A 14,433-nucleotide genomic window follows, 5' to 3' on the forward strand; every position below is an offset into this window, starting at 1 on the left:
GAACCAATTAGGATAAAGTCAATTCTAACCAACTAGTTGAAAAACAGGTTTTTTACAAAAAAAAAAAAATAACCCCTTACTATTCGGCTAAAAAATTTTAATATGGAGAAAAGAGGTGAGTTTTTGCTGGAAATGGAGTTTTTTTATGTATATACAGGTGGGTGGATGTTGCAGATACAACAGATGCAACATGCAGGTCACATGCTGACTCAACACGCATGCTACATAGTGGACATGTGGCCCAATCACCAGCAACACGCACCCTGCGTGCTATCCACGTGGCGAGTATCTAGCCAACACGTACCCTGCGTGTTAGACATATGGCAAACACTGGTTGGACAGATTTGCAACACGGAACCTGCGAGGTAAGTCCTCTGCCTATAAAAACCAAAGCTCGTTACAATTTTACTGCATTGTGAGAGAGGTATTTTCCTCTACTGTTGGTGTAATGGAGGACAATACAAATATAGTGATTTACCACAACGATGAGGTTATATGAAATACATATGAGGGCGTGAGCTTTGCTTGTGAGAGTACATTTTCGTTTGTGGTTCCGTATACCATAACGTTCACGAAACTATAGTATGGGCTCTGTCAGAGTATAGAGAGTGATATTTTAAAGAGGGTGAGCAACATTCTCTACCGGAGTCCAGTTGTCGAATTTAACGGCCTCATACAGTTTGAGGTTATGCCGATCATTGACGAAACAAGTATTCAGCAGATGTTTAATATTCACCAGCAAACTCAAGTGCAACATCCAAGGATTGAGTTGTATGTTGAGTTTGAATATATAACTGCGGATGAAGTTCAACATGACCTAGATGTGTAAGATGACAGAACTGAAGCGTACGAAGGAATGAACAATGATAGTGATGAGGAGTTCGAAGCTATATATCAAGCCGGTGACGAGGATGAGGACGGCAATGGGGTAGGTGAGGCAGTCGCGGAAACTTTAGTGGTTCCACCCACAATGAGTCAACCGATGGACGTTCCACATTTTATGCGTAGCTTGGATCTTGATGCCATGCATGCATTGGAGTTTCCCGAATATGCGAACATAGGTACGTCAACAATGGGTAGTATGTTTCCTTAGTTTTGTTTTGACAGATCGATAAGCGACAATTTCTTCTTTTTATAGGTGTTGCTGACCTGAGGATGGGAAGTTCAGGATCGGAATGGAATACAGTTCTAGAAAATCAGTTATTATGGCAATTCGAAGTTACACTATCTCCAGAGGAGTCGATTACATTATTTATGAATTCGAGCCACAGATGTTCTATGCAAAAAGCAAGACTTATGGATGTGGGTGCGATTGGCTTATCCAAGCTAGCTTGATACAGAAGAAAGCTTGCTGGGAGATTCGGAGATACAATGGAAGGCACACGTGTTCCATGGAAACGATCTCACAAGATCACTCCAAGTTGGACTCGAATACCATTGCTGAGGCTATGAAGCCATTGGTTGAATATGACCCATCCATAAAGGTGAAATCTATAATTGTGAAAGTTTAGGCAAGATTCAACTACACTATTAGTTACCCAAAGGCTTGGTTGGCAAAGTAGAAGTTGATAGCGAAAGTTTTCGATGGATGGGAAGAATCTTACGGAGCTTTGCCGTTGTGGTTCTCCGCAATGGTGATGTAGTTCGGCCGGGTTGATGATGCTGAGGTATGGCCGCCAGACATACTGCAAAATGTTGCATGGGCTAAGTTAGATTAGTAATACTGTAAATTATTCTTATAAATTAATACTGATACTAACCTCTTTCATGTAGTCTATGTCGTGCCTAATAGACACTGCGCTCCTCGACACCCACACCCTGGTTCGTGGATGATGACTCCACCTGCAATACACAACATTAAATAAAATACGAGTCAAACTACAATAAATTATGTACTGTTACGGTGTTATCTGCGTGCAACCGATATATCAGTGGGTGCGAGCCGCTGTCTTGGAATGGGTGCAAAAAAGGGCATTGGCTCCCACGCCCAAACAAACAACAAATCAAGCGAGCCGTCCATTTCCTTTGCAATCGTACCGCAATGTACGACACAGTACTCTGTAAAGATGTGCGAGAGTTGCTGACCCCCAACTGTAAGTGCTAATCTGCTCAAAATTTTGGAGCAGTGGTAGGTACTTCACGTGGGCATACATTGTCGACTTTTCCGCGAAGAGGGTGGTTCCTAGCAGATACAAGATGCGACACCTAACGTATCGCTGAACAGACTTCCAAATGTCTAGAGGCTGTGTGTCTCTGATATGGCAAACCTAGACCAGATTTATGTAACTTTTAGATGAACTACTCACAACGGGTTCACTGCCGAAAATCGCTATACTCTGGTTGATCAGGAAGTCCTGACTATTATCGATCCAACCGGTCACAACCTCTCAATCAATCGATAGACTAAATATGTGGTTACTGTAACCTCAACGGTTGACAATACTAAGGAATGAGTCTTCGACCTCCACCTTTCCACAAGAGCAGATAGCACAGGGGAATGCCCTCTGATCTGTCCCACTCTCAAGATAGAGTAGAATTCCATTGTTCGTAAAGTCTGACAACCGCCGGGTGCCACATTTCTGGCGGATCAAGTTTACAGGGCAAAATATCTCTGTTAGCCTGGGTACAGGACAATTGAAAACAAAATACAAAAAATTATTACATAATATTCAAAAAAATAAAATAAAAATGAACTCCACAAAATAAAATAAAAATAAATAACGTGAAGTTCAAAATAATAATAAAAAATAACTACAGAAAATAAAATACAAACTATTATATTTATATTATTCAATAAAATTAAAAAATAAAAATTACAATAAAATAAAAATAACATTAAAACAGAAATTAAAAATTATTATATCAAATTCGAAAAATTACATTTTTATATTTATATTATTTATTAGTATTAATAACTACCATTTTATTTATTAATATTAGTAACTACCATTTATATTATATTATTTATTAATAACTACCATTTATATTATTTATTAAATCTATCCATCGTAGATTAAAAAATAATAATATCATAACAGAAAAAGAAATAAATAATTAATAACAAAAATTCTTAAAAAAACATTTTATCAGTACTTTTTATTACTTATTAGTTTTAAAATTACATATTAACAGATTAAATTACAATAATATTATAACAAAAAAATAACAAATATTAAAAACTAAATAAAATTATTAATATATCGCAAAAAAATAAAAATTAAGTATTTAAATTATCTAATTCACTACAACTGCTAATAATAATACTAATTCAAATAATTATACTAATAATAATATATTTTAAATATCAGGCTCAAAATTAACAAAAATATTAAACTTATATAATTAAGCTATTCCAAATAATTAACAGCGTGTTCTTTTGTGGACGTATAATCACGTATTATTTTTTCAAATAACACACTACTCACTCTCCTCAACAAAGATCACGTTCCTCCTTTCGCCTTCTGTAATTCTTTTAACAGAACCCTCCTCCCAAAGTGAACCTTCCAAATCACACTACCATGCACAATGAAGCATGCGAAGCTTCCCCTCCCCCCTCCCCCCCTCCCTTTTAAAGGCACGAAGATATTAATGCATTGACATTTTCGGAGTATGGATTTTGGGTGCATGGAGACAGTTGGTCAAGTGGTCAATATGCACCCTGTGTGTTGCCAGGGTGTTGACATGTGACTGTTGGATGCAAATAAAGGTGCATTGGAAGCTAGCGTCGAATCTCTGCTCCAGCAACACGGATCCTGCATGTTGTTAGGGTGTTGACAGGTGGCAGAGGACGCTGATAAAGGTGCATTGGAAGCAAAGTAAGCATCAAATCTCTACTCCTACAACATGGACCATGCGTGTTGCCTGCACGCTTGACATGTGGCCAGAATCTCTGCTAAAGGAATCTCTGCTACTTCAACACGTTGGGTGTATGGTGATCAGAGCTTGATACATGGCTAGAATCTCTGCTAAAGAAATTTTTGTTTTAACACGCAGGCTGCGTGGTGTGTAAGAGTTTCTGTAACTTCACACTTCTGCAAAACACTCCGGATAGTAATATTTCACAAATATACCATTTCTTTATTCATATTAAAAATAATTTCTGTCACTATTCTAATATTTGGAATTTCAAAATCAAAAATAAAAAGAAATGGACTTAGTTGGTTTATACTTTAATTAACTTTCTAAATTTTTTATGATAAAATTAGAAAATTTTAAAAATTTTAGATTAGACATTTTAATTTTTAACAATTTTTTTACTCTCAAATTTTGAGAATTTAAGGTGGATGGAAGATTATTTAAATGCAATTTGGTCTGATTTGTATTAAGTTTTATAAGAAATTTATTCATATGACAATATTTTTATATTTGGGTCACATTTATAATTGGGTGAAATTTACGTATAATTATTTTTATGTAAAGTTAATAATTGAAAATACTTAGATGATTTAATATATTTATGATAACTGCATGTGAGTTTTTTACCTTATAAAATATATTCTATTTTGTTAATAAGGTATTTTTTTTAACCAACTTAGCTCATTGATCCGTTTAAATAAGTGTTAGAGATTCGAATCCTGCCTTATGCATACAGTAATCTATTAGCCAGCAAGCCAACAAATCCTTAAACAAAATTTAGATTCATGACGAATTAGTTCTTCATCTATCATACTTAGCTATATTGTAAAAAAATCAAAAAATAAAATATTTTTTAATTTAAAAAAATTGATTATACAATAATAGACATCACTTAAAATTGTCTCTTTACAGATGAAAAATGATTGAATATTTTTATTATAATATCAATGGCAGCACTTATTTTCTTTTGAAACTTTAAAAACAACTCTTTGTTTGATCAAATTTTTATTATTTAGGTACGCTGAATATGTGCATTCTAAATTTAATTTTGATGTAAATAATATAAAATATTTTATGCATAAAAATATAAAATATTTTATATTATCGTTCAGTTAAATTTAAAAATTAATTTTAATATAAATAATTTTATATTTATATATAATTATTTAATGTTAAGTAAAAAAAATAGTTTTTTATTTATATGATCGGATTGGATGGTTATCCATGACTAAGGGTGGCAATGAATAGAATATGATAGGATAGAAAAGCTCTACATTCATGTAATTTTTTCATCCAAACTATCCAAGTAACTTTAATCAGACGCGCCTCCCCAACTCCCTTATGCGTTTGTTATACACGCGCCTCATATAACGTAAATCTTATTCTCTTCTCGCGTTTTTCTTCTTCTTCTTCTTCTTCTTCTTCTTCTTCTTCTTCTTCTTCTTCTTCTTCTTCTTCTTCTTCTTCTTCTTCTTCTTCAACCTAATAAAATTCATCGTTCTCTTCTGTTCGCGTTTTTCTTCTCTGCTTGCATTCTTCATTATTGATCTGCATTGAATCCAACGTAATAAGTTCCGTCGTTCTTTTTCGTCTTCGTTTTCTTCTTCGATCTATACTTCTAAACGGAAATAATGAATGATTCAACTTCAAATCAGTTGAATGAGGTTATTACGTTGAAACAGCTAGGAAATGATTATTGCATGCTATCACAATAATCTTAAACACTGAACAAAGTAAAAGGAGGCCACCGAACCGAACAACATTCATTTGGTGAATCAATATCACAAAGGCCACCGAACCGAATAATGTTCATGTGGTGAATAAATGGTGATCAACTTTCAATCAACAAGAATAGTATTTCTCCTCCTCTTCCTCCTTCTCCTTCTTCTTTCAAATTCGTGCACATAGGTTCTTCTTCTGCTTCTTCTTCTTCGCGCACGCAGATTTTTCTTCTTCTTCTCCTTCTTCTTTCGTTATAATCATCACCAACAACGCCAACATTTTTCTTGGTTAAGTGGAGTTGCTCATTTTGATTCACTTGATTGTTAATGTATTCAATTGAGTCCTTGTGCATGCAGAAATGTTTTCTTACTGATTGAATGTTTATCACGTTTTATTCAGCACATGATTGGTATTCGGTTCAGTGGTGTTGGTCATTTCGATTCACCTGATTGTTATGTGTTCAGTTGACTTTTTTTGCATGGAAAAATGCTATTCTTAATGATTGAATATTTATGACGTTTTATTCAGCACATGAATGTTGCTCGGTTAAGTGGAGTTACTCATTTGATTTACTTGATTGTTAGTGTGTTCAATTGAGTCCTTGTGCATGTAGAAATATTTTTCTTGAAGATTAAATGTTTATGACGTTTTATTCAGCACATGAATGATGTTCGGTTCAATGGAGTTGACCATTTCGGTTCATTTCTGTTCTGCACAATTTAAAACTTTTCCTCCACACCTTCTACTACTTCTTCACCAGGGAGAGAAAGAGGAAAAGACAAAAAAAAAAAAAAAATACAGCAGCAATAACAACAAAAGAATGAAGATAAGGAGAAAACACGTGAAGAAGAAAGAACGCGAAAAAGAAGGAGGAGAATGAGGAGGAGGAGGAAGGCGAATCTCTGTTGCGATTTTCGTTCGTTTTTCGTTGTTCCTTGCCAAATATTCTCGCGATTCTTCTCCAGTAGTGGTTTTCGCAGAGAACGTAACTGAAGTTTGAGTGATTTTGAGAGAGATTCGAAGAGAAGGAGTGGTTTCTTGTTGAGGAAGAAGTAACGTTTTTTCATAATAAGCGCGAAGTAATGAAGGGTTTTCGAGCGCATATTTTCACTCGCTATTAATGCGCGTGGCTCTATTTGGACTTAAGCCAACTTGGTTACATGGTTACATGGATGTGTAGCACGCTCGATGATAGGATTTGGAGCCAATCTTAATCCTGCTTGCGGGTTGAGATTTTTATATAAACCCAATCCTATCCTATCCACGGGTTGAGAATATCTTAACCCTAACTCTACCCGTTTTTAACCTGCGGGTACCCGACTCTACCCGCGAGTTACAAAAAAAATACAACATTATTATATAATTTGATGATAATTTAAAATAGAATTGATTTTTATATAAAATATATTAAATTATCAATTAATTATATTCTTTTAGTGACTAAGAATCTTTTATATTTAGTAAGAGGTATTTGATTCAACATCTACTCCAAACATATATATATATATATATATATATATATATATATGATTGAATATCCGCCGATAAAGTGCGTGTTGCGACCCCTCAATGAGACATGGACACGGTGATATATGTCTGCTGTTTGGTTTGGTGAGACACAAATTTTTGATGGACACGGGAGGACACGGATGGACACGGAGACACTAAATTTGTGTACCTCCAATTTGATGAGATACTGAGACACAACTTGTGAGACACTAATTTTTTACTCTTTTACCTTATTCAATTTTTAATTTTTCAAAATTTATCCTCTTATCTCTTCAAATATTTCTTTTTTACTTTCTCTTTTAGATTTTACAACCAAATTTATTCTCCCATTTTTTTCAAAAAAAATTATACATTTAATTTTTTATTTATTTAAATTTTAATTAATCTTTGATACATTTTAGACTTTGGTTTTCTATTTTTTTTTAAAAAAAAAAATTGTATATTTAATATTTGAATGATAATTTGAGATGATATTAAAAAGAAAAAATACAAAAAGAAATAAAAATTTAATTGTAATGACATATATAGTGTTTGAGGTGATAAATGTATAATGGTGTTGATAAAATTATGGTTAAATAAAAGGTAAATTAATTTTTTTTTAAATATTTATCTTATTCATTATTTTTACCAAACACAATACATAAATACAAATATTTTATATCTATGTCTTTAATATCTATGTCTTTATATCTATGTCTCATCCTATACATCTACCAAACGGAGCCTAACTGATTGTAACGTTTCACACACTCATTTTCACTCACCAGGTACACTCATCGTCCACTGTCCCCCGTCACTCACCACTCCTTCTCACTCTCATATATCGGAACCGCTCAGTCAATCGGCGGAACGATTCGCTCACTCGTTCTCTGTCAGAACAACTCGCTCTCTCTTCTCATTGACGAAGAGCGAAGAAGAACGACAAGCTGGCGATGGCGATGGCGATGGCGAGCTGCCTGGAGAATTGAGATGGCAGTGATAGCGAGCTGAGACAGTAGCACCAAACAAAGATGGTGTGTATGGATTTTCTGGTTCTGTGAATTTTTTGGGGTTTTGGGTGTTCTTAATTTTGGGGGATTTACTAATTTTTTGAGTTTCTGCTTCTTGCTTCATTAGGGTTTGCTTTCTGATTTTGCATCTTGCTTTGTTAAGGTTTGTTGATTTTGCATTTTGCTTCTTTGTGATTTTGTTAAAACATTCTAAATTATTGTTTGCCTGTAGTTTAACTGCAATGGTCCTAAAAGAATCTATGATCTATAATAATGGCTTCATATTTGATTAAGTTCCTTGTGAACATTATGATTTCCGGTGCATCCTAGTTTCATTATGGAGAGAGGTGAAAGTCTATGTTATAAAACCATGCTGATCATACAAAACTGTTTGAGCTTCATGATAATGTGTTATGACCCATTAGGAATATTAGGTCTCTTGATCAAGTATTATAATAAATAAACCAAATTGGTTTTTGTAAAACATTAAATCTCACAAGCTATTTGATTTACTTGTAGATGAACAAACTATTATCATATTCTTTAAAATCAAAGTCTCATCAGATATTTTTGCTTGAAACTTTGAAAGTTACATTTATTTTATGATATAATTATTTTTTAGTTTATAATTTGATATCTTTATGTAATATTTTCTCTTGTATTGCCACCCTATTTTGTGCAAATTTGTAATACCTCATACCTCTACCCATGTAGCATAGTTTAGGGAGGATATCAGACATTTATGTCAAACATTGGACCCTGTTCACTCTAAAGAATATCCTTTTCCATAATCTCTCTCTGTAACTCTCTTAAAATATTATATTGGGCCTATTCACTCTGAAGAATGTCCTCCCCCACAATCCTTCATTTTTAATATATTTGATGTTTTATCCTTGATTCCTTGTTTCCACTGATAGTTGGTGTCTCCAAAAATTGGATAATGTATGAATGGTATTGCTTGTGATCAACCATAGAAATGGACTTAATTAGGCTCTTATAGCTTTGTACAAAATGTTGTTGTATGGAAGTAGCTTTGATGTTGTATTATGTACTTAGTGTATCATATTATGCATTGCTTATAAATCTGTATAAATTTGCAATGCTGATGCACATAACTAAACTATTAAAGAAACTATAAAATCATATAATTATAAGTCACCGGCACCTGATCCAGTGAAGATGGCTCTTGGTAATATGATTTTCAAATTTTATTCTCATCAATCTGAAAACTTTTATTCATCTTTTAAACTGTACTATTAGATTCTTAATTAATGTTTTTCGGATATATTTTTGTTAAATTTTTAATATCGATAAAATTATAGTTATTAATTATAACATGGTCAATAAACAATATATAAATGATATGTTCAATCTTCTTTTTGCATTTTCCTTTTTGAAGGTTTGAAGCTTCAACTGAGTTTAAAGGACTAGCTTGGTTCTACTTCAAAAAGTTACGTTCTTATCTAGTAATAACTGAACATCCACAAATGTTGGTCTTTCAAGCAAGATCTATACGACATGTAGAAGCCGTTCGACATACATGTGGATCTAGATGGTCCTTTACACTTTATTCTCATTACTCAGATACACCTCACAAGAAGTCCAAGCTTGCTCCTTTACAGGTTGAATCTCCAATTTATTATTACTATTACTACTAATAATCTCTACTGGCTTAATCCATAAAAAATTAGAGATGTTGATCGTGGTATATTTTCTGTTTCTATGCACTGTGTTGGGCTTTGTCCATTTTGGTCTTGTAGGAAAGAAAAATGATAGACAGGGTCAAGATATTTGCAAAAGGCGGAGATGGTGGGCATGGTTGCTCCAGCTTTCGCCGTAGCCGACATGATCGCTTGGGCAGACCTGATGGTGCATTCCCTTTTCTCTTTATGAAGTCTTAATGTGTATCTTGGTGATTTCTTTCAAAATACAATGATATTTCCAATGATAGTTTCTATATATGCTTTTTAAGAAAAACATAAACACTACACAGCAGTTGTCATCTATTTATTAAATAGACTACTCTGTAGTAAAACTTGTGTTATCTATGATACTATCAAATTTTTTGGTAGGAAATCTGTATAGAGTACAATGGAACAGATAACAATGATACTTTGATGTCTGTGTTCAATTAAGGTGGCAATGGTGGCAGAGGTGGAGATGTGATTCTGGAATGCTCTCCTAGAGTTTGGGACTTTAGTGGTTTACAACGTCACCTTGTATGCACTTATTCTTCTAAGATATTTCTCCATAATGATGAAATTTCTTGTATGCAAAGTTAATGGCAGTATTGGTCACCCTGTAGATAGCTGAGAAAGGAAGACAAGGAACATCGAAGAATAAGATAGGAACAAGGGGTGCAGATAAGGTAATTGGTCTTATCTGTAAAATCTGTTCTTTATGCATATAACATGTTTCAGAATTTCATTTCCTTTGTTTGACCATCTGTGTGCAATACACAACTCTGATTCCATTCCAACATCATGTTCTTTTAGTAGGTTGTCCATGTCCCAGTTGGTACTGTACTGCATCTTGTTAGCGGTGATAGTCCTGCTATGGTCAAAATTCAACCCTCGGGAGATGTTGATCCTTGGGAAATTCCTGGTGCACTTGTTGGTGATCTTTCTGAGCCTAGCAACGGTGATTTAATATCCACTGTTTCTGGTGCAGAAAGAGTCAAAGAAATACATGGTACTGACTGCAGCTTATCAGAAGCTGCTGAAACAAATGCTCAGAAATCTGTGAAATCAAGACACCTTGCACCAGCAGATGAATTTTCTCAGCTTTCAACTGCTAGCGGAACTTCCAAATCTGATGCAGAGGATATAGGAGAAAATCGAGACATGCTATACAATGTTGCTGAAGTAACAGAAGAAGGTCAACAAATTGTCATTGCTCGTGGAGGAGAGGGTGGTCTGGGCAACGCATCTACTTTCAAAGATTCAAGGAAGACTTCGACTGCAATGACAGGGTCATGTCAAGACATATCTAATGCCGAGGATCATGACGGCGATCACTCCTCTCTGAGAGCTGGCTTGCCTGGTTCCGAGACTGTTCTTGTATTAGAGCTCAAGAGCATTGCTGATGTTAGCTTTGTAGGAATGCCAAATGCTGGAAAAAGCACTCTGCTTGGAGCCATATCAAGGGCTAAGCCTAGTGTTGGTTCCTATGCTTTCACCACTCTTAGGCCTAATTTGGGAAGCCTGAACTTTGATGATTTATCAATAACTGTGGCTGATATTCCTGGTCTCATAAAGGGCGCACACCAAAACCGTGGACTCGGACATGCATTTCTACGCCACATAGAACGTACGAAGGTTCTGGCGTATGTGCTGGATTTGGCTGCTGCTCTAAATGGAAGGAAGGGAATTCCACCATGGGAACAGCTGAGAGACCTGATTCTTGAGCTTGAGTACCATCAGGAAGGTTTATCAAAACGACCATCGTTGGTTGTGGCAAATAAGATTGATGAGGAAGGTGCAGACCAAGTATACGATGAGTTAAAGAGAAGGGTCCATGTTGTTCCTATCTTTCCGGTGTGTGCTGTTTTGGAGGAAGGGATACCAGAGCTTAAAGCTGGCCTCAAAATGCTTGTCAATGGTGAAATGTCATGTGGTCTTTGCTTAGATCAAATTTTGCTTGCTTAGATTGATACTCAACTCAAAGTCTAGGGTTTAGGGTGTAAACCAAGATAAACTCTAAAAAGCAATAGTCATTATCTAATCAAACCATTTGATATGTCCAATTTTAATAATGAAATATTTGTTGCTTTCCTCTAATGCAAGTAATAGTAATAATAATAAAACAAAAATTAGACACCGTAGTTCCTCAAGAATCTAACAAGTCAACAATAGAGAATAAATATTAGACACCGTAGTTTAAGGCAGTTTAATTTAATCTAACAAGTCAACAACAGAAAACACGTGATTAAAAATTTATGGCAGTTTAATCTTACATTCAGCGGACCCACTAAGTATATTAGAGGAATGTTAGGGGTCAGTAATTTTGGTGTTTTGTAATCATTAATTGGCCATCAATAGTGTTTTTAATGGTGTGAGATTATATTTAATGGTGATAAATCACTCACTTTTGTTTTGATGGTTAAGTGCTGAGCAGAAAACACAAAAATTGCTGGCCCTACACTTTTTCTTAATAATATTGTGCTGGTATGCATTGAAAATAAAGTATCTTTTTGTATGTAAAATTTTAGAAGAGTTTTAAGAATATTTCTTTTTAATTCGTTTTAGTTTTATTCTTAATATTTTAAATGTTTTAATTACATCTTTGGAGGTTGATGTAAAGTAGCTTATGTGACGATCCTAGGATGCCATATCATTGCTGAAATCTATTTTAAAAAAATTAGTTAATTAATTTAAAATAATATTCAATATTTAATTTGAGTTGAGATCACTTTTTGCAATATGTGTAAGGTTAGGGAATTTTTTATATTTAAATTAAATAAATATAATATTTATAAAAATATATAAACAATAAAATATTTATTCACAACATGTTATATCTCGGGTAAAGTGCCAAAAATCACATTAAAGGCACATTAAAATCCCGAGATATAGTTTCAAAGAGTTTTCGGGCTCAGTTACTAGGATAGACCGGGATATTGTATAATTTTAGTATTTGGAGTTAAACCCCAAAATGGTCCTGAGATTGGCGTCGTGCACGTGTACTAAAATCATCTCTGAGATTCCAATTGCACCAATTACGTTCCTGAGATTGAAAAAAGTGCACCATATTAGTCCCTGACCTATCTTCCATAAACGACGTGATGACATGGCATGATGACGTGGATTATAAGTGACACGTGTCACTTCATGATTTGGCCACGTGTAATGGTATGATGATGTGGTGACCAGTGACACGTGGCATGCTGACGTGGATGGTTGTGCCACGTGTCACAATGTTATTTGGCCACGTGCCCGTTTGTCCCACGTGTCGCAACAGTATTCGTCCACGTGTCATCTATTATGTCATCGTTGTATATGCACCAAATTAGTCCCTCACTTTGCATTAAGTGACTCATTTTAGTCCCTGAAATTGAATGTCGTGCACAAAACTAGTCCCTTCACCAATTTTTTCTCATTTTTTTTAAATTTAAAATTTTAATATCTTGGATACACTAATTTCAATTCTATTTTTTCATATATCGTTTAAATACAAGTGCTTTCATAAAATTTTTTAAGATTTTAGTTTTAATTATATAATTTTTTTAATAATTTAACATTGGTAAATTTTGTAATATATAAGTATGTTATTATAAAAAAATAATTATATGATTGATTAGACACATTTTTTTTTCATAAAAAAATATGTGTTTTTAACAATAAATTAATAATTAAAATAAACATTTTTTGTCTTATGAAATACACGTATTTGTTATGTGTAAATGAACTAGATTGAAGGCACTTCAAGTACCCTCACTACCATCTTTGACCTCTTCAGTCTAGACGAAAGAGATCGGAGATGGTAATGGGAGAAGTTTGAAATGCCTTCACATCAACTCCAAGACAGCGGTTATTAGGGATATCCACAAGAAAAAAATATTTTATAAAAGTTCTGAAAGAGGTCGAAGATGGTAGTGAAGGTGCTTGAAAAGCCTTCACGTCAACTCTAAGTCGACGGTTAGGGTATTCACAAGAGAAAAAATATTTTATAAAAACACTTTTATTTGAAGAACATGTGAAAAAATAGAATTGAAATTAATGCATTTAAAAATATTGAGAATTTTGAATTTATAGAAAAAAAAAGAGAAAAAACTGGTGAAGGGACTAGTTTGGTGCACGACATTCAATTTCAGGGACTAAAATGAGTCACTTAATGCAAAGTGAGGGACTAATTTGGTGCATATACAACGATGACATAATGGATGACACGTGGACGAATACTGTTGCGACACGTGGCACAAACGGGCACGTGGCCAAATAACATTGTGACACGTGGCACAACTATCCACGTCAGCATGCCACGTGTCACTGGTCACCACATCATCATACCATTACACGTGGCCAAATCATGAAGTGACACATGTTACTTACAATCCACGTCATCATGCCATGTCATCACGTCGTTAATAGAAAATATGTCAAGGACTAATATAGTGCACTTTTTTCAATCTCAGGGACGTAATTGGTGCAATTAGAATCTCAGGGACAATTTTAGTGTACGACACCAATCTCAGAGATCATTTTAGAGTTTAACTCCAGTATTTGGGATGACATGTATTATTGTAATGATTTAATTATAATATTATATACTCGTATTATTATACTCGTATGGTTAATTAAAAATATTCAATTTAAAAAAATGATTTAAATTTTTTAATTAAAGTTAACCATTTAAAATT

At 34.1% G+C, this 14,433-nt stretch overlaps 1 protein-coding gene across 1 annotated transcript; it reads left to right on the forward strand.

Moving 5' to 3' along the window:
* The first annotated feature begins 7,820 nt into the window (after positions 1 to 7,820).
* Positions 7,821 to 11,854, forward strand: LOC107625066 (putative GTP-binding protein OBGM, mitochondrial). Its single transcript, XM_088505445.1, has 6 exons — positions 7,821 to 8,099; positions 9,475 to 9,697; positions 9,836 to 9,944; positions 10,212 to 10,294; positions 10,381 to 10,443; positions 10,574 to 11,854. The coding sequence occupies exons 2-6, from the start codon at positions 9,563 to 9,565 to the stop codon at positions 11,720 to 11,722; spliced, it is 1,539 nt and encodes a 512-aa protein (XP_088361571.1). The 5' UTR covers positions 7,821 to 8,099; positions 9,475 to 9,562; the 3' UTR covers positions 11,723 to 11,854.
* Positions 11,855 to 14,433: the final 2,579 nt, after the last annotated feature.

The sequence above is a fragment of the Arachis ipaensis genome, chromosome B2 (assembly GCF_059453495.1).
Source record: "Arachis ipaensis isolate K30076 ecotype BB chromosome B2, ASM5945349v1, whole genome shotgun sequence".
Lineage (NCBI taxonomy): Eukaryota > Viridiplantae > Streptophyta > Magnoliopsida > Fabales > Fabaceae > Arachis > Arachis ipaensis.